Source organism: Enoplosus armatus, chromosome 7 (genome assembly GCF_043641665.1).
Source record: "Enoplosus armatus isolate fEnoArm2 chromosome 7, fEnoArm2.hap1, whole genome shotgun sequence".
NCBI lineage: Eukaryota > Metazoa > Chordata > Actinopteri > Centrarchiformes > Enoplosidae > Enoplosus > Enoplosus armatus.
In genome coordinates, this window is record NC_092186.1 from 13222158 (window position 1) to 13247424 (window position 25267).

The 25267-nt window shown below is 40.9% G+C and overlaps 1 protein-coding gene across 1 annotated transcript in view; it reads right to left on the reverse strand.

The window, feature by feature from the left end:
• Positions 1 to 675: 675 nt before the first annotated feature.
• The window catches only part of LOC139287545 (disintegrin and metalloproteinase domain-containing protein 10), a 30124-nt gene continuing 5532 nt past the window's right edge, over positions 676 to 25267 (reverse strand). Inside the window, exons 5-15 of the mRNA XM_070908613.1 lie at positions 22941 to 23026; positions 21932 to 22054; positions 18335 to 18427; positions 17844 to 18012; positions 11436 to 11599; positions 6799 to 6970; positions 6498 to 6642; positions 6055 to 6238; positions 3926 to 4025; positions 3257 to 3477; positions 676 to 1450 (exon numbers count right to left, since the gene is read on the reverse strand). Coding sequence (XP_070764714.1) covers positions 1346 to 1450; positions 3257 to 3477; positions 3926 to 4025; positions 6055 to 6238; positions 6498 to 6642; positions 6799 to 6970; positions 11436 to 11599; positions 17844 to 18012; positions 18335 to 18427; positions 21932 to 22054; positions 22941 to 23026 — 1562 coding nt within the window. The 3' untranslated portion in view covers positions 676 to 1345. The remainder of the gene's footprint in view (positions 1451 to 3256; positions 3478 to 3925; positions 4026 to 6054; positions 6239 to 6497; positions 6643 to 6798; positions 6971 to 11435; positions 11600 to 17843; positions 18013 to 18334; positions 18428 to 21931; positions 22055 to 22940; positions 23027 to 25267) is intronic.

Consider the following 25267-nt stretch of genomic DNA (forward strand, 5'->3'; position numbering starts at 1 on the left):
TTTGGCTGATTGTGTCAAGGTGACTAGAGAAGTAGACTTTAGATTCATCACCAAATGTGCCTCTTAGTTGTGAAAAAATCAGTAGTGGTGGAAGAAGGGTTCAGATCCTTTACTTAAGTGAAAGTACCAATACAACAATATACAATATATTACAAGTTAAAGTTCTGCAATGGTAAAATGTACTTGAGGTATCAAAAGTAGTTTTAACTACTTTATATACAGTTATGTAGTTTAGTCCAGTGGTTCCCAACCTAGGGGTCAGGTCCCCTGTAAAGGGTCACAAAATAAATCTAGGGGGTCGTGAGATGATTATTGGGGCAGGAAATAAGAAAAAACAGGTTCTGCCACACAAATTAGTAGTCCTTTTTTAAAAACATTTCCTCAATCTTTTGTGAAATATTGGAAACTTTTAACTTTTTGGACCTCAACAGTGAAACCATCCAACAAGAAGAAATCTCTCTTTGATAGAACTCCCATGAACTCATGGACAGCTGAAATGTGACAAGGGCCCTAAAAAACATGTTTTTTATGTAAAATCTTAATTTTAGCTGTAACAATAAAATATAACAATAAAAAATGTGGAATGTACTTAAGTACAATAACTGAGTAAATGAACTTAGTTACTTACCACCACTGTAAATCATAAATGGTAAATGAGTACTCTTTGAAATGACAAACATGTTCACTGTCATTTTATTAACTTAAACTTCAGCAACTTTTTTTGTAAACATGCAATGCAAATGACAGCATTTAGGCCAAAGGTCCTGTCAAGAGGACCACCTATATTGTTCTGTGACGGTATTAAAGTTGATTGAGTGTCACTGTGATGGAAAGCTGGATGGTCATCAAGGCAGAAATTAGCGCTCAAGTTCAAATACAACAGCAAGGACACTGCGGGGGGCAAAATAAGGGAGAGTCCCATCAGTCTTTGCAGGGACAGACGGCTTTAAATCGCTGGAGGTGTTCGATGCTATGTGGCCTCTGAGGTCGACCTCCTTAGACTGACCCACAGTTGGCAGCAACAGCAACGTTTTCCACAACGCATGCATCACAAGAGACCCTCACCGCTTGTTGAAATGTGAACAGACAACTCACACAAGGACAAGAAAAGGCAGATGAATAATGGCGTACAAGATATCATTTAACAAAACCGTGTGAGAGGAGTTGAGCAGGTGTCTTCACAGGTCACCTGCAGATCACACACTGTTTGAGATGTGGGACAAAGTTGACAAAAACAATCTCTTCAATGTGACTTGGACACTTAATAATCCCAGATGAATGAATCCTGATGGTTGTGTACGTCATCATGATGATACTTGATGTGACAGGGATCAAAAGTCAGAGGTCACTCCAAGTCACTGGTGTCCAGGGTGCGGCTGCAGAGGCAGACGGTGCAGCCCATCACTCCAGACAGAGTCAGGATCGCCAGCAGGATGGCCCACCAATGAGCCTGCAGAGGATCAATACAAATATTAAACAAATATAGTCAATAGATTTGAAAATGGACCCATGCACTAATTTCTATGAACTCACGAGGTTCATCCACATACAGTATGTGCTGTTATCTGTGGGCAGCAAAACATAAGAAAGTTGGCACGGCCCATTTTAACCCCTGGTAGCAGTATACATAGATGTATTTGGTGTCATATTCTCGGTTGAACTTGTGAACTTGCACTGTTTTGTTCTTGTGTCTGTAGAAAAAGCTCGTCAGGCCCCAACCAGAACAGGTTATTACTTTGCAGTTCTGCAGATTAGAGAATGAGTCAGCGGCACAGGTAAAACAACACAATGGTCCATGAAGTGAGGGGTCATTTCTGTCTCCAGTGAAATGGATGGCTGATCCATGAGGTGCTCTTCAACTCAAATGGGCATTCCTGATTCTACATGCTGTCATGAGAAACTAAACCTCAAAGCCAGCTACGACTGAAACATAGAAGACAGCTGAACATCAAGGCAGGAAGTTCAACAAACACGCTGAGCCGAGCTGAGGCAAACATCTGCAGCGTCTTAACAAAGACGACCTCCTCAGACAAAGTATGAGGTAAATAATCACTTTCAAACTCATGACCTGATGGCCAGAAAACCATTGATCAGGTCACTTGAGTCAGTGGAGCAACTTTATGTCCAAATCTATAAAGTTACCTCATCACTGAGTAAAGTAGTAAAAGAAAGTAAAACAACTCATTAAAAGGGTTTGGCAACTGAGACACTGATTAGATGTACACAGTGGAGCTTTCATTGTAAACAAATACAGATTTGTTTACATGCACATTGTGTATCCTTAACAAGCATTTTTTGGCACAATGCCCCCTTTTAAGTGCATTATCACCAGCAGCTGTTACTGTCCTGTGCAGCCAGCGTAAATGTAGAGGAGATTTAAACTATAAAGGGACCGGCTCATCAAAACACTGCTCTACAGTGCCACTAGTGGTCAAAAACTCTCCAGGGTGCCTTTAAAGTGAAGTCATGTAACTTTGCTGAACAACAGCCATTGTGGCCACATGTGACAAGTACTAGATAATGCCCAATGTTAAAATGTAAAAAACAGTAGGTCAAGTAGAAAACATCCATAGTGAGCTAACTAAGTTACAACATAGCAATATCTACGTAGCTAAAGTTTGCTAACATTAGCTACCTTGAGCTGGTCATCCCAGACTAAGTAAGGCTGTAGCAGCAGGAGTGTACTAAATTGAGTAAGGGGGCATTTTATTGCTTATGAATTCTACTTTTCATTCGTTAAGGCGTATTCAGACAGAAAATGAAGAAAATATGTACCAGCTGTATGTTAGCTAGCTAGCTAACCAGCAATGGATGCACTGACCATGTCTGTGGGGTTGTGCTGGTGTTTGTGTTCAGCTCAGCCTCTGACTGAACTCAGTTATTTCCCTCTCTATCCTTTTTCCTCTCCAAGCAGATTCATAAAGCCTCAGTTAAAACATTTTAAACTCAAGTGGACGTGTCTCAGCAAATCTTTCCATTGAATTTGTATGCAATCGCTCCTCCTCTAAAATTTGCTTCGCGTTTTGTCTGAATTCACAGTAAGAAGAACGTTGTATGATATTGGTTTTGATTATGTTTAAATAAGAAAACCTCCTTTCACGTCGTCATTTGGTACATTGTTATTACAAAAATATTGATTATAGCTGCTTTAACTAAGAGAGGGCACATTTCAGTTTCACTCATGTTACTGTAGTTACTGTGACATCCTCCATCATTGTATATATGCTGTTATCTGATGTATGTGTGAAACCGTCACCTTCATCCACTCTGCTATGTCATTGAAGTCATCCAAATTGAGAAAGGAGTTTTTCAGTCTTGCGATGGGGCCGTCTGCATCCAGCAGACGGCACACGTGGAATTTGTCGCAGTATCCCCGGTTCCCCGAACACGGAGCCCCGCCGACCAAGGGCAACACCTTTCTCTGGAAGTGACGGGACAGCACAGAGGAGGCGGTGCTGGCACACGTCTCAGGCTTATCTGCCATTGATAAAGAAGGAATCGAATTAAAATATACCATAATACATATCATATAGCTACTTACAGCCACTATGTATACAATATAGAGAAAACTGATTTTGGTGCCCCCTAATGGTAGTATCATTTTTCTACAAACTAAAACAAACAGAAAGAAAAGGGATTGTACTTAAAACACAGATACCAAACTTCTATGGCACCAAAGCATCCAGGACCACAAATGACTGTAACTCACATTTCTTCCACAGTGTGATATTCAAAGCTCCTTAACAAAACACATGATGTTATACTTTGTACAGGGACCATCGTGTCAGATGGTCTCTTGTGCTGGTTTTGAGGACGTCTAATGGAAAACAATAATATATGAGGGTAACCTCAGTACAAATTGACACAGGCTGACATGTTATAAACACATTCCTCAGTAGTAGAGGACACATGGGCCTATGGTTACCGGGCTGCTGGCAACACATGTGGCATTTCTCCTTCATGGAGTCTCCTGGACAGTCACACTGCTGCAGGCTGTGCTTCACACATGCAGACTCAGCACAGACCTGCAGAGAGAGCCGGAGACATTAAGATGAAGACTTTATAAGTAATTAAGTAATGAGAACAGACAGGAAAAGCTGAGGGAGAGTAAAGGGATACAAAAGCAAGCAACAGCAGGTTAAGATACGGGTATTAAAAACAGCATAATTTTGTTTGATACTTAAATATTGACTGGATTGGTAGGTAGACTTTCTGAAGGTTATGCTAACTTTTTGTTAAGTTTAAACCTCCCTGGCTCTGGATAAGGCTGAGGAAGTTAAGTTTAGGCCCATAAGAGGTTAAGGTTGGATAAAGATAGTAAAAGCATTAAAAGTATTTTGTCTACTGTTCCAGGCATCCATTCATTTCTGGATGATATGAAAACCTATTAACAGTCTCTTGAAACTTCTGAGGTGGATTACACAACTCAGGAAGGTATCAAGAGCCTGCTAACTTATTTTCACAGTGTAGAGAATTGAATGAAAACCAATGGATGCCTTGAATGGTAGTACAAATACATCACAAAATATACAGATGTTTCCTGCATTCAAAAAGGTTCAACGAAAATGTTTTGTATACATGGTTTTTAATTAAAGACTAACCAAACACCAGTTGAAAATCGTATTTTTATAACTTCTCACCTCGCTGCTCTGATGTAGAAATGTACTTCAGGTAGTGTCAGTACACTGTGACACACCTCTGACCACACTCAGGTGAAACAGACGTGAAACTTTGGACCAGAGACAGCAATGAAACGCTATTAAGTTACTCTTTAAGATGTTATTCAGACAAAAATGTATGTTTTTCTTTCTGTTTGCTAATATTGTATCTCTGTTTATTTTGCATTTCACTGACACGCTGCACAGTATATTAGCCATAGATGAACGCAATGTCTGTTTATGGAGCTGGAACGTTAGACAAATTGTATAAATTGTTTATTATTTACCCAGACTTTGGGAACACATGGTGGACAGTTTAATCTTTGACCAACACGTGTTGTGAGTAATTTGCTTGAGACGTGATTTTACAAATCTTATTTTCTTCAGAAGTGTTTTGAAAAACGGGACCAAAACTTGCTTCCGACTATGTTTATTTGTACTGTATTTGTTGCTTATTTGTTTCTAAGAAGGATTTTAGCTTTCAGAGAAGGAAACAATATGAGTATTAGTCAGTTTAAATGATTGATGATTAATTTGGACATTATAACTCAAACTCCACCTTCATTTCATTTTTTGGATCCTTTTTCTTGGATTACCACATTCCACTCAAAAGTCTCTTCCAGTTATTCCATTTAACACCTCTGGGGAGTAACATACCCAGAACTTATGATGAAGCAACATTCACAGCTGGAATAAATTCCTTGCCTCTCCTGCTCAGAGGACAGTATATCACCAGAAGATATGTGAAACTTTTATTGTCTCGTGGTAACATGGATTAGATCTGCTCTTTTCTTAGTAGTGCTGTGTTGTAATGGTGCGTTTGTTTACGACTAAAGTGGATTGTGAGCACACGTTTTGGGCAGTGAAGTATCTGATTGAATCCAGAAGATTTTCAACTTCATGTTAGCTTATAAATAAACAGGACACAGCACTGAATCAGTTCAGCTGAATAACAATATCATACAAACAACCTATGAATAGCTATTTTTGCACTTGTGCAAAATGAACTACTGTAGCTACTGTATAATATCATATAATATACATATTCGACTCTTGAAACTTGCTTAAATTATGTTTAAGTCCATATGTGTTTCAAACTTTTACACCAACATGAATAAGAGGTTCTTTAAGTACTCAAAAATTGGAAATTTGAATGTCTAAAGTTTATTGACAACTGAGCAAACTCCATCTACGGAAGTTCATGTGATAAGATTGAAAGCTCCAGAACAGCTACTATGGATCTTATGGAGAGATTGTTTCAAGAATAAATAGATAATGATCTTTTTTCAGGACCAGCTTTGCAACATTGCTGTATACTTGCACACATTAGCTTGTTGGGCAATGTAGCTGAACCGTACTGAGTGACGCGGTGGTGTGGTGGACGTGGCTGCCTCACCCCGTTCAGGCAGACACGCGTGCCCTGACTGCAGACTGTGAGGTTTTCCTTGGCGCTTGGCTCGGGGCAGAGCGGGGAGAGGCCTGAACACACACTCTCTCTCTGACAGTCTGACTCCTCATCACAGGTCTGACCCGCCGGCTTAAACCCACAGTCCCGCCCGCAGCACAGGCCCTGACTCGGACTGATGGGCGGGTGAGAGAAAACAATCATACACTTAAAGTCAGGGTGACAGATAAACGTGAAAGACACACCTAGAAGATGGAACATCAACAGAATAGTTCATATGAATGTGGTGTGCTGCTTTAATTAAAAATGATGAAAGTGAGAAATAGCTTTTAACCAAACAATCAAACCAAGTTACCAAGACACTGCATGCAGATTCTCCTGATACACCTTTTATGCACTCTCTAATGGTCTGTGTATGTTCATGTGTATAGTACCTGCAGACTTTGCCAGGCTTGAGGCGACACTGGACTCCTACAGGCTCTGTAGCACTGAAGCAGCAGATGTCTGTGTCGTTGTGACCGACATCACACTCCTCATCTCCCTCCACAATCTGGTTTCCACAGATGGGCTGGTCACTGACTGGCCAAAAAGAACAGATAAACACACACGCACAAGTAAAGACACACACATACCCTGAAACTCAAGACATATTAGTATTAATAACAATAACTTGACACACAGTGTAAACTTTTGGTCTCGACTCATGCAGGAGGACGCTGATCTTTTCTTTCTCACCCACAAAGCAGTCGTCCTTCTTCAGCCTCAGTATCTTGCTGATGTGTTCGATGCTGCACGGCGAGAGCTTGTCGTTGTTTTCACGCACCTCGTCTGTGGCGTGAGGGAACATCAGGTACCTTCCTTTGCCAGCAGTGGAGCCGAGGTTCCCGCAGTTTGAGCCCTCATCGTGCTGGAAACACAGACAAAATACCAGAAATTAACTTTTAAATGATGTGTTTTTCTGGGTAAGCATTATATAAGCAGTATGTTCAATCTGAGCAAATTTCCAATCAAAGCACTCAGCTGTAGACAGAGACAGCAGGGGGAAACAAATGGTTTCAGCTTGGTTAGCTGAAACCATTTGTTTCCCTCGTAATCACAGATGGGGGTATTAAATCCCTTCATTGCTGATCTCAGTAGCTTGTTGTAGGTCATCACAGGCAGTAAACATGTTTTCCATGGATAGTGTCTGCACATGTTGGTGCCTGTAACATCTGATATATTACACACCCCTTCTGAAGCGGCAAAAAATGTTTTCTGTAACTTTCAGAGTTATCTTTGTTGTATTTTCAAGTAAAAACACATAACCTTTATGCAGTCAAAAGATTTCCCTGGAATGCGATGGCCCTGAAACAGCAGAGGAATGTCGTGTTCCTCGTGCGGGACGCCGAAGACAGAACAGAGAGCACCTCCTGCTTTGGTCAGACATTTTTATTTGTGAAACATTATCCGGAGCTCGTGTTCTCTGGATGTCAAACTCACTGGTGAATTAAGAGACCAAAGGGTAGACATGAAATGAATGTGGACACATGTGGAGGGAACATGTTTTGATGTTTCTGCATCTGTTCTTCATTCGTTTGATGGATATAATGAGTGCAAATTTTATAGTCTTCACTACAGTATATCTATCAATAGCTGCAGCTCTGAGGTTAGCAGAACTGTATGTCACAGCGGATGTTAGTGCAGTTTCTTAAGAATAGTACATTTATTTTTATTTTTATTGTTGTTTATTAGTATCATGTCATCATTTGGTGTCACATAGAAATTTTGAGCAACATCTTATAAAGTCAACTTAGTCTTATGTTTCCTCTTAAATGTCTTGTTGTCTTGCCTCAGCCATTTTGTGGTATCTCAGCTCAAAAGTGTGCAGACTTTAGGCTACAACTTTACTGCTGCAGTCACAACGACAACAAGAACGGCAGCAAAGGAGTAAGAAAATGAAGAACAACAATGTGTGGGTACATATCAGCACTGCCAATTTGCAGATTTCCTGCCCTTCCTGTTTACTTCTTGAACACCTATTGTGGTTTTACAGATGCTGTTACCACAGACATAACCTAGATGAAGTTTTAAGATAAACAACCCATCAAGAAAAATGACAATGTTGGGACTGTAAAGCTTTTCTGTCTCGGGGAAAAACTGTTTTGATAATCGAATAATTGTTTCAGTAAATTTTTAAGCAAAAATGCCAAATTTTATCTGGTTCCAGCTTCTCCAATGTGAGAATTTTTTGCTTTTATCCATCATATACGGCAGTAAACTGAATATCTTGGGGGTTTTAGACTGTTGGACAGACATTTGAAGGTGTCACGTTTGACTTTCTGACATTTTATAGGCAAAACGATGAATTATTTAATAAAAAATAATCTATACATGTGCACAAAATGTATCAAATAATAGCAAGAACCAAATTAAATAAAAGGAAAGAGTAGAACAACAAAAGAAGAAAACAATATTTCTAGTTACTATATTCCAATTAATCTTTCCCCTGCGCAGCAAACTGATCCACAGCACACAGTTTGGAAAGCCACTGTATGCATGTATGGTTGCAAGGGAAGTAGGCCAAAGGCCAAAGCAGCTCTTTACCCAGAATTCACTGCTGCATCACAGCCCACCCCTCTCTTTCCTCCACCAGGCCCGCCACAAATCTCAGGTGAAGCCCGTGCTCAGATCTCTTCATGTGCTTCTCCCAGCCTGTCCGGCCTGGAAACAAGGAGGTATGCCTGTCAGCGGAGAGCAGGCCGGAGCAGGAGAACTTACGGTAGTTTAATTTATAAAAAGCCAGCAGGGTCTGACATAGCAGAACTAATCTGCTCAGGAACGCCCCAGAGGACTCTTTGGTCTGTGGAAGTGTGAATAACAGAGGGCAGGGTGAAAAGACACAGAGGAGCGCTGCTGGCATTTTGGGAAGTGGGAGAAAGGTTGCAGGTGTTAGCAGCCATCACACATGGAGAGGGGTGCATGCATCTATGTGTGTACATAAACTGTGTGTTGTCATGGTGGGGGTGGATGACAGTGGTGTACTTAAGTACTAATACCATAATGTAAAAATACTCCATTACAACTAAAAATCCTGTATTCAAAAGCCTACTTAAGTAAAAGTATAGAAGTATTATCAACAAAATATACTGAAACTATCAAGAGTAAAAGTACTCGTTCTGCAGTAAAATGTCCCCTGTGACTGATATAGTCTTATATCTGATATCTGATAGATTGTTAATACATGCATCAATGTGTATGTAACATTTTTCTGTTTTCTGTTGTAGCTGCTCAAGGTGGAGCTGGTTTTAACTACTTTATATACAGCTGGTCAGTGTTTCCCAACCTAGGGGTCGGACCCCTCCAAAGGGTCACAAGAGAAATTTGAGGGGTCGTGAGATGATTAATGGGAGAGAAAATAAGAAAGAGTTGTGATGGATAAATTCTCATGGATTTTTTCATTTTTAGGATATTCTGTATTTTTTTGTGAATTGTTGAATTTGAACGTCCATTTAAATGAAACCATCTGAGGAGTTTAGAGGGGAAATATCTATTTGGTGGAACCGCAACAACTCACAGACATCTGAAATGTGACAAGGGATCCCAACCAGTTACTGCTTTATTGTGAATCACAAGCCAAAAAGGTTTATATAATGTAAAGTGCACTAGCAAAGTAGTCAGATAATTGTAGTGGAGTAAAAAGTGCAATATTTTCCTCTGAATTGTAGTGGAATAGAAGTATGAAGTATCATAAAATGGAAACACTCAATTAAAGTACCTCAAACGTGTACTTGAGTACAGTACTTGAGTAAATGTACTTAGTTACTTTCCACCACTGGTGGATGAGATTGTACGTGCTCAAATATGAAAAGAGAGAGATAAATCAGAGGACCTCCTGTTCTCTTATTTCAGAGTATCCACGGAGGGCGAGCCAAGGGTCTCTATGAAACCAGCCAGTCAATAAAGGCCAAGGTCTCTAATGCCCACATAAGTGAATCATTCACAGACAATTTGTTCCGGTGCAGTGAAAACAGCCATGTATGCCTTGTGAGAATATGTGAAGTCTACATTTTGAATCGCAGAGATTCGTCATGTTGGATTATCATTCAGTACACAACCCACACTGTCTGACCGGAAAGTGTTTGAATTCCCAGTGACGGGGGCACCAAGAGGGGTTCAGGGTAAAACTGGTTAAGTTTAACATGTAGCATCTGAAATACTACATCGAGCTAGTGTGCTTAGTGTTTCTTGCACTGAATAGACCTTCAGACATTTTGACAGGCTGTGGAAGAAAATCATAGGAGTAACTAATAGCTCTACCAATGGCCGAGTGCCAAGTGAGCCGTGTTGCAGGGATGACGTATTTTTGTAGGCAAACCCAGAAGTTAGCATCTCCCTGGTTCCCTCGATAAAAAGCCAATGGGATTTTTCCATTGGATTTTGGATCATTGCAGAAAATAAACTCTGTGGCAAACGAAAGTTTATGGTACTTACACGTTTTGTTCAGCAAGATAATTTTCACAAATTGAACACACACTTTTATGATTTTTGGAAGTGTAAATGGAATCTGCAGAAGTAAAAAGCCAATGTTGCTAATGTAACGAACTACACTACGGTTGCATGACTTCAACCTCACTTCAAGCTTAACTTTTAAGAGAATATAGATAGATATAGATATGGACTCATGCCTGCAGCACTCTATTAAACAAGCTTTCACAATACCAGGATCCTGCAACTGGTACACTTTGCCATGCAGCCATAGTTAATGTTATTATTTATAACTGCAAATATCCTGCTATGGAAAGTTAAAATGTCTGCAGTGAAAAAAGCCTATGAAGCAACAAGCCTGCAGTATCACCTAAAATATCCACAAAGGTTCACAAGTTTGAGTTTTTACAAGATATTTCAAAGTGATATGATACTACTGCTATTAATATACAGTTTAAAGGGAAAATCCACCCTAAAACATACTCCCTAAACTTCAAATCAGAGCATCAAAACTTGAATCCATGATGTCACCATGATTTGGTGGAGTTCGTTTGAAATATTACATGAATGTAGGGCACAAGAAGTGGTCATAGTCCAGTGAAATGACCACTGTTGATGTTATGGTGTCCCAGAGTTGTTCCATTATTCACTGTCTGAGGAGCAGCTCCAGGATATGACATCATCATTACAGTTTGTCATATTCACAAATTTAAACTGAGCTCTACAAAACTGAAAGAATATAACGTGGATTTAGTTTGGAAAGAGTTGCATACAAACTGGGAGTTTCATGGGATAAATTGTGTGCAATATTCACTGTAATCACAAGAGTTTGATTTGATTGACCCCCTCTTCAGTCAGTATCAGACAGATGTGGTTAGCATTTTGCAAACTCTGTGATGGCGACTGACCGGAGATCCCAGGCTGTGGCCGAGTTCATGAGCGAGAGTCAGCTGGACGTGTCGGGGAGGCAGGAACTGTCCGTAGTTCTGAATCGTGACCAGGCCGGTGTTCAGGGTGGAGGTCTGGCCGTTACGCAGGGTGGTCTGCTTGGAACATACTCCTCCCCAGTTACCTGAAGTGCAGAGAGATGAGAGGATAAACATGGAGTTTGCTGGTTGGGTTTCCACTGAGGTCATACAGAGTAATAATATAAGTAATATTATAGTATACATATTATATATTATAAAAAGCAGTATTACACTGCAAGACAGTGGTAGAAATATAGGTTTTGATAAAGTTGACAGATCATGAATGCATCATGATTGAACATACATCCAACTGCAATAACTGTGTTGATGCTGCACTTTCGACAGGCCCAACAGAAAGAAGCTGCAGACCTAATGAAAACATGCCATCTTGTCACTTTGCAGTACAGTTGCATAACTGACCTTGTGTTCCTGGAAATACCTTAAACCAACACTGTTTTGCTACTGGAGCGTTATCGACCTCTGAGGCCCCGGGTGGTGAAGACAGACAGACCAACAGACCTGCTGAGCCATTTGGCCTCCAATGGTCTCCGGTGTCTTTGGGTTTACACAATGTCCCCGACACCCATTCCCATAATTACAAACAGCTGGCCACATTCACATGGATGGATGGCTGGGTTGTGACGTCATCTTTCTGCCGGCCAGCCAGAAGACTAGTTTTAAAGAAACCAGTCTGATTGGTTAAACTGAGCACCTATGGTATGGTTTTTCAGAGGGACTGCTCAGGGATTTGACTTGACTTCATGTAGTTCAGCACATATGGGCTTAACTAAATATTGAACCTTGGAAGATGCTAATCACCTGTACCTCTAATCTAAGCTCAAGAAATATACCAATTTACTACCTAACGGCACCCACAGTCGTCTCTATTCATGCTCTTCCTCATCCATCATCATTTTCTCAGCACTTCTTGTCATCATCAAATGTTTCAGCTGCTGTGGGAGTCATTTCCACGTGTCCATCCTCTCTCTTCATTGGTTCCCTCCATTTGAGCCCATGTGTGGTTCAGGTTGGAGGTCTGCAGTCACATGAGTTTTATGTAACGCCTCTTACACAATGTGGTCAGCACCGCCATTTTGAGGGGTGAGGCTCGTGAGGTCCACGTCTGTTAAACATATTCACTGCCTGTTTCAGAGAACTCTGAGTTCACTCGGTGTCAGTGAGGACTGTGGGAACCAGTCCTGGGCATCTGGATCTCCCACCGGCATGTTTTTGTTACACAGTGGGCGTAAGTGTGACGTCCAGGAACGGTGAGGGACAGTTAGAGGTTGAAAAACAAAAACAAAAGTGCCCCCTATCTCTGCTGTTGTAGAAACAACGATTGTACTGTAGTGGTTAGGAGCAAAGGCAATACAGTTATACTACCATCATATGTCAGGTGAGGCAGGCAGCCAGTGACAATACAGCAACCTGAGACCATTTTATCCCTTGGTATTTGAAATCACATGATGGCTTTTGCCAGAAATGAGAAAGCAAATGTTTAAGCTTTAAGAGAAAAATGTGAGGACTTGTGCAGCTCACTTCTACAAGTAAAAAAAAAGAGCAGTTTCATATCTACAAACTGCCAAGCAAGACTCCCCCCGCTATGTTAATCATGAATTCTGGATGCATCTCTTTAGCATTCCCCGCTTTTGACCTAAAATGGCCCCCCTGATGAGCTATTCAAGGAACTGCGTTTCCTAGAAAGAGCTTACATTGGAGGCCTGCGCTGTGGTTTTTGGCAGCACGAGCAGAGAGGGGCTTTCGTCCCCTCCTCCTTCTCGTCTTCCCCACAGAAAGGAGCCGTACTGAAAGACTCCTATTATTAGCTCGTTGGACAAACACCGTACAGAGAAACAAAAAGTCCTCCGGATCACTTCATGCACACATTCACCGTCAGGAGGAAACAAGCACACAAACATATGCGCAGTAACACACACTTCAATAAATATTTGATCATACAGTATCAATTAACGTCATGGACAAACAGGTACACACATACACTGAGAAACACACACTCCTTCATATGGTCTAATATGAACAAACAAACAAACAATAGTAAAGGGGCAGTCTTTCCTTGGATAAACATCCGGGGGGGAGTCCTAATAACACCTTTAATAACAAAAACAGACACAGCGAGTGGTTCTAGTAAAACCGACCTAAGTTCTCAGAAAACCACCGTGGCTCAACTCTGGCAGTCGACCAACAGTACAGTAAGTAATGTAACTGCATCCGCTGACTTTCCATCACTGCTCTCTTTGTCTCCAGAGTTCAATGACCTTCACGTTGCAAATTTGAATTAAATGTATTCACCGTATTGTGAGACCAATTTGACCTTTTCATTACTGAAAACAAAAGACTGTCTGGAACGCAGCACAGGTCTTATTCAACGTGGGACTTATTTTGGGGTTTTCTGCTCTCATTGATGTCAGTTGTGATACTCACTTAGATTTAAATCTGGCAGCGATTTCACAAGCAACAAGAATGGTAAGTTGATCAGACAGATGACAAATAATTCTACAACTTAATGGTAATTTGTAAACCTCATATTTAGAGGTGAAAACAAAAATAAATGTGGATCATGAATATGGTCATGAGATAGACTTTCTAAACTGACTGAAAGCTGTCTCACAGAGTCACTGCCTCCCCATAATGAACCTGGTGAGTTTCCTATTATCATAAGAATAATGAAAATAAAAACATCATGTCAAGTGCAATGAGACACGGACTATGCAGCATGCTCTGGTGCCGAGCGGTGTTTGGCTCTCCACAAAGTCAAAACTCAAGCTCAGACTACAGGATCACATACAGAATCATCCAGATTCTATTCATAAAACATCCAACATGTTTGTTAAGATTGTGCTGTTTCAGTCGGATGATCTGAACCTTGCAAACGTGCACACTACAAAATGATCTCAGTGGTGACCTGTCCACGACCTTAAAAAGGAACTCCACTGACATTACATTACACAAGGTTTGGGGAGTATTACTGCATACGTGTGGCTCCAGAGGGGGCTGCACAAAGCCTGTTAAATTGTCTCAAGTGATGTCAGTGTTAGTTGCTTTTGAAGACAAGCTTTAAAAATTATCATCTGGAGCTTTGGAGTTAGAAAGAAGTGAGTTTACCAGACCTCTGTAGCCGGCTCCTCATCCCTGCTTGACATTAGTGGATCAAGGCGACATCAGCCACTACTAACATAACACACCTGAATCTCTGACTGATTTGTCAGTGGGTGAGTTGTACTGTGGGTAATGTAGGAGGAAGAAAAATGTGTGGAATAAATACAATGATATCTCTGGTTCTGCTGCATCAATTTCTAATCTGTTTTTGAAACTGACAGTGTTACAGGAGTGCGATGCTAAATCGTACTCTTTCAAACACTTACCACCTTTTTGGGGATGGTTTGCCTGAATTAAAACAAACTTTTTCTTGTTTTACCTTTGCAATGGTGGGACATTAAGTTTTTCAAGATTTATTACATTTTTTGACCTCTAGACTGTTGTTTTATAAAGGTAGGGACACACCATATTTATATGCTCTTTCTTGTACCTGGATTATTTTTATAACAGGGAGTTATCTTTTTAAGTGAGTGTAATCTATCCAAGCATCTATCATATGTTCAAATTCATGGAACTTTCCTTCGTGCTAGCAGCCAGTGAAGGACATAGTAGAAGCGTCAACAAACAGTTGAAGGTAAAAGGTTAAATAAACATCAGCATATATTTTTATGGCAACACTGTTATTTTATTCTTTATGAGCGTGTTCTCCCAAAAGCATAATGACACTACCACACTTCAGCCAGCAAACTGAAAAGAAAAATACCCTCAACAATATTGTGTGGAAAATTACAATCTCTTCCTCAATTAGTCTCAGGAGAAGAAGGAATTTTACTGGTGAGAAAGCTCGCGTGGCACAAGACGTTTACACCCCAACCCCCCACATCCTACACTCGAACACACAGCTTGGAGAGGTTATAGGTGGAGTTATTGATGTGGGCTGTGCGTGTCTGCTGTAGCTGTAGTGGCATTGGGGTCTTTGAGTTTATGGTCCCATGGTTTAAGGCCTTCTATTACCCAAGACCACTAATAAACTGGTGGAAGTGGGTTACGGACACACTGAGGTTGAGCATATCTGTTTCTAGAGGTCAAACATTATCCACGTTTAATGCTCATTCTCTGGGGCTGTCACATGAGACTGGAAAGTCACAACAATGTCACTGAATCCACAGTGTGTGTGTGTGTGTGTGTGTGTGTGTGTGTGTGTTCCTCACGTGAGATGTCACCATGGCAATCGTGCTGTGGAATGCAGTCACCAATCCTCACTAAGACGTCTGGGAGTGGTGTGTGTGTGTGTGTGTGTGTGTGTGTGTGTGTGTCAAAGGTGTCATTGTGGTGGTCTGCTCTCACACCCCTCAGTTCAGCCAATCAAAAGCTGCATATGAGACAATGTCATAGAAACAAGCAGGAAGAACCTCCAACCACAACAAGCCCGACATAGTGTCCAGCTTCCTCCGACACAACAACAACACTCCACACAGAGAGTCTGTCACCGGACCAGACCGACGTGGCTCACGTTAGGAAGAGTCACATCGTTTGTTATGTTGTGATAAATTTGTGCGTTTAGGTCATCGAACATAATGTCCTAAAAATTAAATGTAATTTGACTGAAAGTTTGTGACTTTTGTTTGTACAAAGTTCTTACTTATTATTTCAAATCTTAAAGCAGATTCTGCACATTATTTTGTAAGAAAATGTCAGCTATCAAATAGTACTAAATAGTACATGATAGATAGAATAGATTTCATGTGGGAATGAAGCATGAATTGTAATGTGGGTTACTGACTTGTATTCATGGTACTTTATAGAATAATTGAAAAGCGAGTTCATAAGAGCATAATGCAAATTATTACTTTTAAAGGAGAACAAAAATAAATATTGCTTCATTCTTAGCAAAATGTGTGTGTGTGGCTCATTTGCTTATTTGTGTATTTTTTTGTAAATGTGATTTGGATTTTGTCTGTAAATAATGGTATTAGAATATGAACAAATGCCCATTAATGGCATTTCTGAATGACTTTAGCCTAACAGCAGAGGGTAAGGCAGCTTTACATGCAAATCACCAGGGATTGTTAATTGAGGAGTTCACTCACGTTTTGCTTTTGGCCTCTCAAACCAAAACACTGTTTGAATAACACGCCTGAAATGGGAGGCGCATAATTCCTGCAACTCTGTGTGCCACAACATCATTTGATCCAGGAAAACCAAGGGAGGCTACTGATGAACTAATATACATCTGTGTCAGCTTTTGCACCTCCTGAATGTTCAAGTTTCACTTTACTTCATAGACATAGACATTTGCTGCTTTTCTCCACAGTCTTCTATGCAGCTGAATTCAAGCTGATTCTATCTTTCACATCCAACAATCCATCACCCCTGATTCGCCTCCTTCAGGGGTCAAATAATTCACACTGATCTGGAAACTGTGAGTGTGTGTGAGAGCGTTGAACGTGGCCTCTGGCGAGCTTGTGTCATATCAAGGCCAGGGAGTCCTGGGAGCCAGAGAAGGAGCTGCGCTTTGATAGATCAACAGAGATCCATGCAGAGACTCACACAGAGCAGGAAAACATTATTTCACTTTCAAGTCTCATGCTTTTCAACATGGAAAGACTCGTATCTGTCTCACGTTTCTGTTCAGCCTGCCATTTGTTCTCAACACAAACTTTCAACTTTGTCTCCAACGTCAAAAGGCTGTAAATGTTTTATTTGTAGCATCATAATCTGTTCAATGTATTATAATAAGCAACTCATATCATCCTACAAAGAGTAATGGCCCTATTTTTTCTTAACAATAAATAACAAATACTACCAGCATACCGTTCTAGTAATGTATTTTGAGGTTATGGTTAAAATATTTTTGTTAAAGTTAAGGTACGTTAATTTGACAAAAGTTGGGTTCAAGTGGAGTTTAAGTTAAGATTCAATCCACTAACATGCATTTTCCTCCATCTTGTGTCCCCTTTAGTAGCTTTAAAGTTGTTAAATTATCTTCCTCCATAATGTTTCATCATATCACGTATACTCTGTCAACAGCTTGTTTGAGCTCTTGAAGAACAAGGGAGCAGTTCAAGTGTGTGACCACTTTTCTTAATCAACCTGCTGTTGTATGGCATCGTCCTCCAAGCAAAGTCAAGTGATATTTTTATCAATCCCCACAGTGCAGCACCTGTTCGGGATACCTTATTGTTTCAAGGACCTCAGTGCTCTGAGACAAATATGTAAATCGCTGATCCCCTGTGTATGTATGTATGTGCTTTACTTGTGAGCGCATGTGTCACAGTGAGTCTGACTCACCAGCCTTGCCCTCCCAGGCGAGGCCCAGCACTCCACTGTAGTCTCTGTTGGTGAGCAGATAGGACAGACAGAAGTTGCCCCAGTTGTTCTCAGAGTACAGACTCAGCAGTTTCTCAGGCCCGATGTAAAGAGGATACAGAGGATCGTTTTTATCCTCCTCCGTCATCACCTGGAGAGAGATACACTGTTGAATCAAATATCTGTGAAGGAGCTCACTTGACATGCAAGGATACAAAAAATGACACACCCCTCTACAGCTCTAAGAAAGTTTGCATTGCATTTCAGTCATTTTAAGTCAGTTTGGGGATCAGAGTCTGTCCCAGTTTGATTCTCATTGGTAGAAGAAGACATAAAGGCACTACCGGAGACTGACGCATTCACCCAATTATGTCTATATCATTATCTCTTTCCACAAACTTGCATTAATTTTAATAAGGAGGTTGTGACATGATTTGGGACAGTCGTGTCGTTGTTTGAGTGCAGAATCTTACTTGGAGGGATTTCACCTCAAAGTTGATCAACTTGATGCCATCAAAGTCCACCTTGTCGTAGATGTCATTCACAGCTCGCATGTAGGAGGCAACCTGAGAAAAACATTTATGTGGGAAAACAGTCAATAATATCTCCTGTTTCTGATCTTTTAGAAGTAGGCGCAGGGTGGTTGAGGTTTACGTGGCCCTGAGACCTCAACACATCTTGAAAAGACATGCAAGTAGACGAAACATGAGCAAAAAAGGAACCGAATATCTCCTTCAATTTGACAGGACATATGCAGCGTAACGAACCACACTGCTAACACTGAAAACACAACCAAAAGCAGAAACACTGCAAGTTGCACTGAATGAAACTGAACTTGAACTTGGTTATGGAAGTTTTCTATGTTTTGTTGTGTTTGTCACATACTCATGTTTCTCAATATGTGACGTGAAATACAGGATACAGGATGTTTTGTGTATTTGGTTGTGCTTTCTCTATTTGCAGGATGTTTTCTGAAGCTGCATATATGTTGTTAAATTGGTGAAAATGTTTTCTTCATTTGCATGTGTTTCCTCCAGTTGCTTTACGTTGAGCTCTCTGGTAAGTCACATGTTTTGTTGCGCTGATTGGTATTTTGGTCTGCGCCCCTTGAAATCGAAAATGAACTGAGAGGTTCCAGACTAATTTGCGCTCGCAAATTGGTCTGGCGATGTCAGGCCCACGACCAAGTTTGGATCATGATTGATAACTGGACCATGTGAGGTTATCCACAGGGTGTTTTCAATGTGGGTGGCACAGCCGGTCACACACTCAGAGAGGCACGTGCAAAGCAGTCACATGTGAAGGTCTGATTTTACAAAAGGAGATGAACACGCAGTAGAGGTCTTTCATGAATGTAAATATTGACACCTTGGATGCAGGAGACACTGAAACCAGGTCAGCAGTGATTGACAGCAGCATTTTGTCTATTTACACTCAAACATCACACCACGGCATCACAGTATATTTTCTCACCCAGTGCAACAAAGGTCTGGCACTGAACCAGGGACAACAACAAGTCTATGTGTGTTTCAGATGGAAAGAATCTGAGGACTTGATGAGAGGACGGACAGCAGGAGGAAGGCCAGAGAGAATAACAGAGTGGCCACAGAAAACAGCTCAGGACAGACTCACTCATTAACTGACCTTGCTTTGACCACAAAGAGATTTAATTAAAAAAAGCACAGTGCAATTTATTCCAAACTGAACCTGGATCAGGCGCTGAGGACGCTTCAGTTAGGGAACTTTTTATTACCCGTCAATGACTCGTTTTAATGTGAGCAAACAGTGTTCTCCAATCATGATGAGTAATTGATCTGAGATTAAACATATTCAACCCACGACTTCTCATTTTGTTGGAGCAAACAGGACATTGTGTAAGATTGGCTCAAATAAACATATCCATGTGGACCAGGTCTCACAGTCTGATCTCTGGAAAATAATTTTGTTTGCGCTGAAATGATGATGATGTAAATGTTTTGCGTTGTGTGTGTGTTTAACCAGGAGCAATGGTCGGGGAGGAAATGCTGAATGATTCAAGGGCTCCAGAGCTGAAACATGCCGGGAATTATAGTAAAATGTTTGGAATATTTGGCAAACATGAATCTAAAATAATTCGATCAAATTAAACATCTATGCTGTTATTTCATATCAAACATGGAATGTAATAATAAATGCTGTTTATTGGTTTTAATTTAGAAGAAGTTACAAAGGTTACTGTGTTCAAGTTTTGTCACAGGATTCCCATATCAGCATGTGGTTATACTCAATATCAGAATAGCATCTCATGTGACCTTTGACCCCAAAGACAAGCACTTTGTCCAGACAGAGAAACATCAACACAGACAGACACTTCAAATGACTGTTATCTTTCTTATTGCTGAGGCAATACAGGCGCGCCAGCAGGCGAGCAGCTTTCAATCCAGTATGTCACTCAAAGTGACATAGTTCACTGCAGGTCAGCCAACACTAAGACAAGATCAGATCAAACCAGAAAATCAAAAATGGTTTTTCATCAACTTCGCATCTGTAAATTCAGGTTTGTGTCCCACTTGAGCTGAAAAAGAATATTCTTCTGAAAATCAAACTAGTGTTTTTTTTCACCCACAGCTCCTCCTCCTCCTCCTCCTCCTCCTCAGTGAAGTTCTGAGGCTGTGGGCAGAAATTTTTCTACTCTAATAAGGTCAAAGGTCAAGAGCTCAAGACAAGGAGTTAAAAATGTTTGACATTTTAAATGTAATAAGCCACCTCAAAGTTCAAAGAGTGCATTAAATGCAAGAGGGAGGTTGTGCTATTACAATTTTGTACTTTTAATGGAAAACTTCTTTCATTTTCCTTGTCTGTGACTTGGCACTTGCAGAGTTATTACTTCTTACTGAAGGTACATACTGGAATTGGTGGGGGCAGCTGAGGGGAAGACCAGGAGGTGGCCGGTCCTCCTTGTTCTACTTTGTGGACTGCTGACTCCGTGCCAGGCCTTTACACCTGGCACAGAGCCTTATTTGGCCAAATCTCTGTGGTCCATGTGCCACCATGTTCGCAGAGAGCGAGAAAGTTCTCAACCTCCTCCCTGCTGCTGCTAAGTGCAATGCCATGACAGCTGTGTGTGTGCATGCAGGCCCTGGCATGTGGCCCTTCATTCAGACTCTCAGCAGCAACAGCTTGGTCCTTTATTTAGTATTGTTGACTATCTCAATGGTAAATAACCATTAAGCACTACCCCAAAACAAATTGTTTTCCTCTGGTTTCATTTTAGTCATTAGATGTTGGTCATTATATGAAAACCAGCCCAAAAAAATGCTTGCCTTTGTCCAGCAAAATGCTCCTTTAATATGAGACTAACATAGAAATCCTGAAATGTCTCACAGGGATATTTGGTAACAGACTCAAACCGAGATCACAGACTCAGTTCAGAAATTCAGCATTAAACGCATTTAAATTCAGTATTCGACACCCAAAGTTCACTGACCTGATGCCAAATTACTATTGATACATTTTGAAATCTATTCCATTTGTTGGGAAAAGAAGTGACTTAATCTAACACCATGGGCATATAGTTTCACTTGTTTTATGACTGAGAATTACATCGGGTGAACTTTGCCTGCAGCACCATGTACCCAAAATCCAGGACACTGGATTCAGGTGACAGGTTTGTAAACAAAGCATACTCAGTTGAGCCAACAGTCAAGGAAGTCCTGTTGTGTTTTGATGCTCCTGCTGGATGTTCCATTAAACTATAAATGCTCCGGTGTACACTGTGTTCTCTGAGGGCTGAAACATCAGGCAGCTCAGGTATCAGCAGTGTCTGAGTGCATCACATTGTGCCGAGAAAAATAGGGCAAAGAATCAAAGCTTTTTTTAGCTCTATTTTCAACTAAAACAGTCATTTCGGGTTTTTGTTGTGTGTCTTAACCATTTTGACTACCAGCAGAAGCATTGACACTTAACTGAAGATGACTTCATGGTTAAGAAAAGTGTTTCTTAAAGTGCGTACCACATATGAAACATCATGCCTTGTCAAAGTGAAACCAAGACAAATGATGTTTAAGGACAAAGAGATTTGAATGGGTCACCTGAGCCACGACAGCTTCTATAGACTTGAACCTCTTAAAGTAGAGGTGGTCAGCATGGAGGTGGAGCAGGCAGCTGGTCTTTGACTCATCCACTGTTCTCCTCACCCGGCTCGCTGGTGCCTCCTGTGGATGAAATTGCACGGACACACAAAAATAAAAAAGAATTACGCATGAACAGATGTTAAAGGGGAGACAATCTGGCTGGGTGATAGATTTGAATCATGACGTAGCCCGCTAAATCACCAGCATTGACCTCTCCTCAGAATTAGTGGATCAAAACATGATGTCTGTTTAACCTGGACTATAACAGTTCCACTGGGACAGAGGACGTGTAGCCACAGGAAGCTCCACTGGGAACATCTGTTCAGACCATTTCATGACCAAACAGTGGAAATGATCTCCACCGGCAGGCACGTTGTTAAAAATGGATCTATATCAATGTCCTGACATCCATTGTTGACAATGAACATTGGGACCACCACCCAGTCGGTTAAAGGTTAACAATAAATAGGAGATTAACTTAATAGATTTGGCAGATGTTTCCATTATACCTGGTTTTATAATCACTTTCAAACACAGTTAAGGGTGTCTGGTGGGTTTGGATCTGCAGCAGCTACTGTAAATACAGTTAAGGCCTGTGAAGAAGCAGCTTTCGGCTTTCTTAAGTCACCACGCTGTATTTTCTGTATCTTACACATTGTTTCTGTTACTGTCAAAGCATCCTGCTGGCAGTAAATCATGTACTTGGTTCTTGGTGACTCAACAGGCTAAATAAAGTCACCGAACGAATGAATGCGCTTATAAATACATAAAAAAACTGTCAGTCATAACAGATGAGTCAGACACACACACACACACACACACACACACACCTCCTAGAAATGTCTGGAGTTTGGAGTTAATTGGGTATAAATTGCATTGCAGAGGAGGACATTTCGAGGGTGAGGACAGAAAAGGCAGAGTGTGTGTGAGTGGTTTATTCGCTGAGGTGATGTCTGGACTGTCCTACCTCATTGGGTCTGAAGCTTTGGGCGAGGAGGTTTAGATGTTCTGCACCACAGAATCCATCAGGGCCGGTTCTCATGGACGGCAGGACTACACAACAACAAACACAGACATGTTGATACACATATAGTATGAAAGTATAGATGTGGAGTTGTTGATGTACATTATTTGTGCTCTACATCTCTTTTGTCACCCCTTCAGTCAAACACACAAAGACGCAGGATGAAATACGCACACACACACTCATAATTTTGTCCTTGAACATGTTCCTTCAGTTAGTGAACTTTTTATTTCCTGTCAATGACTCGTTTTAATGTGGGCGAACAGTGTTCCAAATAAAACAGTGTTCTCCAATCATGATGAGTAATTGATCTGAGATTAAACACATTCAACCCACGACTTCTCATTTTGTTGGAGCAAACAGGACATTGTGTAAGATTGGCTCAAATAAACATATCCATGTGGACCAGGTCTCACAGTCTGATCTCTGGAAAATAATTTTGTTTGCGCTGAAATGATGATGATGTAAATGTTTTGCGTTGTGTGTGTGTTTAACCAGGAGCAATGGTCGGGGAGGAAATGCTGAATGATTCCAGGGCTCCAGAGCTGAAACATGCCGGGAATTATAGTAAAATGTTTGGAACATGTGGGTCGATCATCAGACAGGAGACCACATCAAATCAATGAAGAGATTTGAATTAAGGGCATTTGTGTTTTATCTGTCCTGACATTTCAAGGTCTATTCAAACTTAGTAAGTAGAGTTGTTGGGTCATGTGACTTCTTCTGGTTTACTTAACAGATGCACGAGGTCACAATTATTACTTTATAACCCCAGTCATAGAAAAGATAATAGATTTGTTTCCTGGAGGCTAATTTCACTATTCTCGGGATTTAAGATAAGTTCAAAGATAAAGTAATGACACATATCAGGTTCTGGTAATGAGGCCAACAAACGGAAAACTTTAGTGAAACGAGTACTTTATGTGTAAAGTCATACAACTTTGTTGGTGTATTGCTCGTGGTCTCACTGCTGAATTCACATTTTAGAAACATGTGAGGTGGGCTCACATTTAAACTATGTTTACATTTTAACTGTTTCTTATCCACAGCAATTTAAAACAATAAGTGCAGAAATCTGTTGAAATCAGCTCCTTAGTGACGAGCTAACATGGGCAGAAGCACCATCACATTCTCAGACACTTTATAAATAGAGGACCCACGTTTGGAAATCAGCACTGTGGTCTTGAGTGGGAGTCAGGGGGCAGCCTGTGGAAAACACTGTGATAGCTGCTGGTTTGATTTCACTAAAACAACATAATCGTCTGTGTCTTTGCAACACCTCTGGGACGTCTGCCTCCTTCAGATTGAAGCCGTAATGATGGGATTGCAGTCAAGGGAGGCATTACATTTGCATAAATTGGCCCATCGTGTTGAATTGGCAAAGACACAGAATTCCACAAAAATGCAAGGAGCCAAAAGGGCTTCATTGCAACAGAATGTATTAGGTTTAAGGTCAGGGACTGTGGGGAATCTGCATATGAATGTGGAGGAGAGATTGTAATGTAAAGTGCACTGCTGCAAAATGTTTCATAATAATGTAAAATCATCAAAACAATAGGTTTCAGGGGGATTATTCACAAACCCTGTGGTTATAGCCTAGTTCTAACGTGCAGACTAAGACTAATGTATTCTAGCTACATTAATGTGGACAAAAAATGGCTTTGAATTCTACAAGTTACAGTAGAGTCACATGACATAATAATCTCATTCACATGTTGGTTGCAGTAGTGAGACAGTGACAGAATCAGGCAACGTTTTGCCAGTTAACTGGTGACCCGTAAGCACTTCAAGGGGTAATGCACCCGTGTGCATGTGCCCGTGCATGTGAAACATTCCCAGTACAACATCTCCCTGGATCAGATACGGGCCTACAGTGAGGGATAGGCAACACAAGATTGGATCACACCATCCTACAAAAGTCCTCCAGCCAATCACAAACCTGGAATTCGTTCTGTATATGGCATGAGTGGGGGTGGGCCGTGGGGGTGGAGGTGGATGTGGAGGCCTAAATGCCGGGCGTCGACCCACTGACGGAATAATTTCCAGACCTTTTTACTTGCCCATGTTCTCTGACTCTCTCTCTCTCTCTTTCTCAGTTTGTTTCTGTGTCTCCATCACACTGTTGAAGGTAAAGGTGTCTGGCCTGTGTTGCCAAAGCTGCAAAAGATTATTAATCTTCTTATTCTTTTGCCAATTAAAAAGCAAAGAAAATGCCTGACTTGAATCTGGTCAGTGTGATCTGAATGCAATGCACATGTCACGCTCCATAA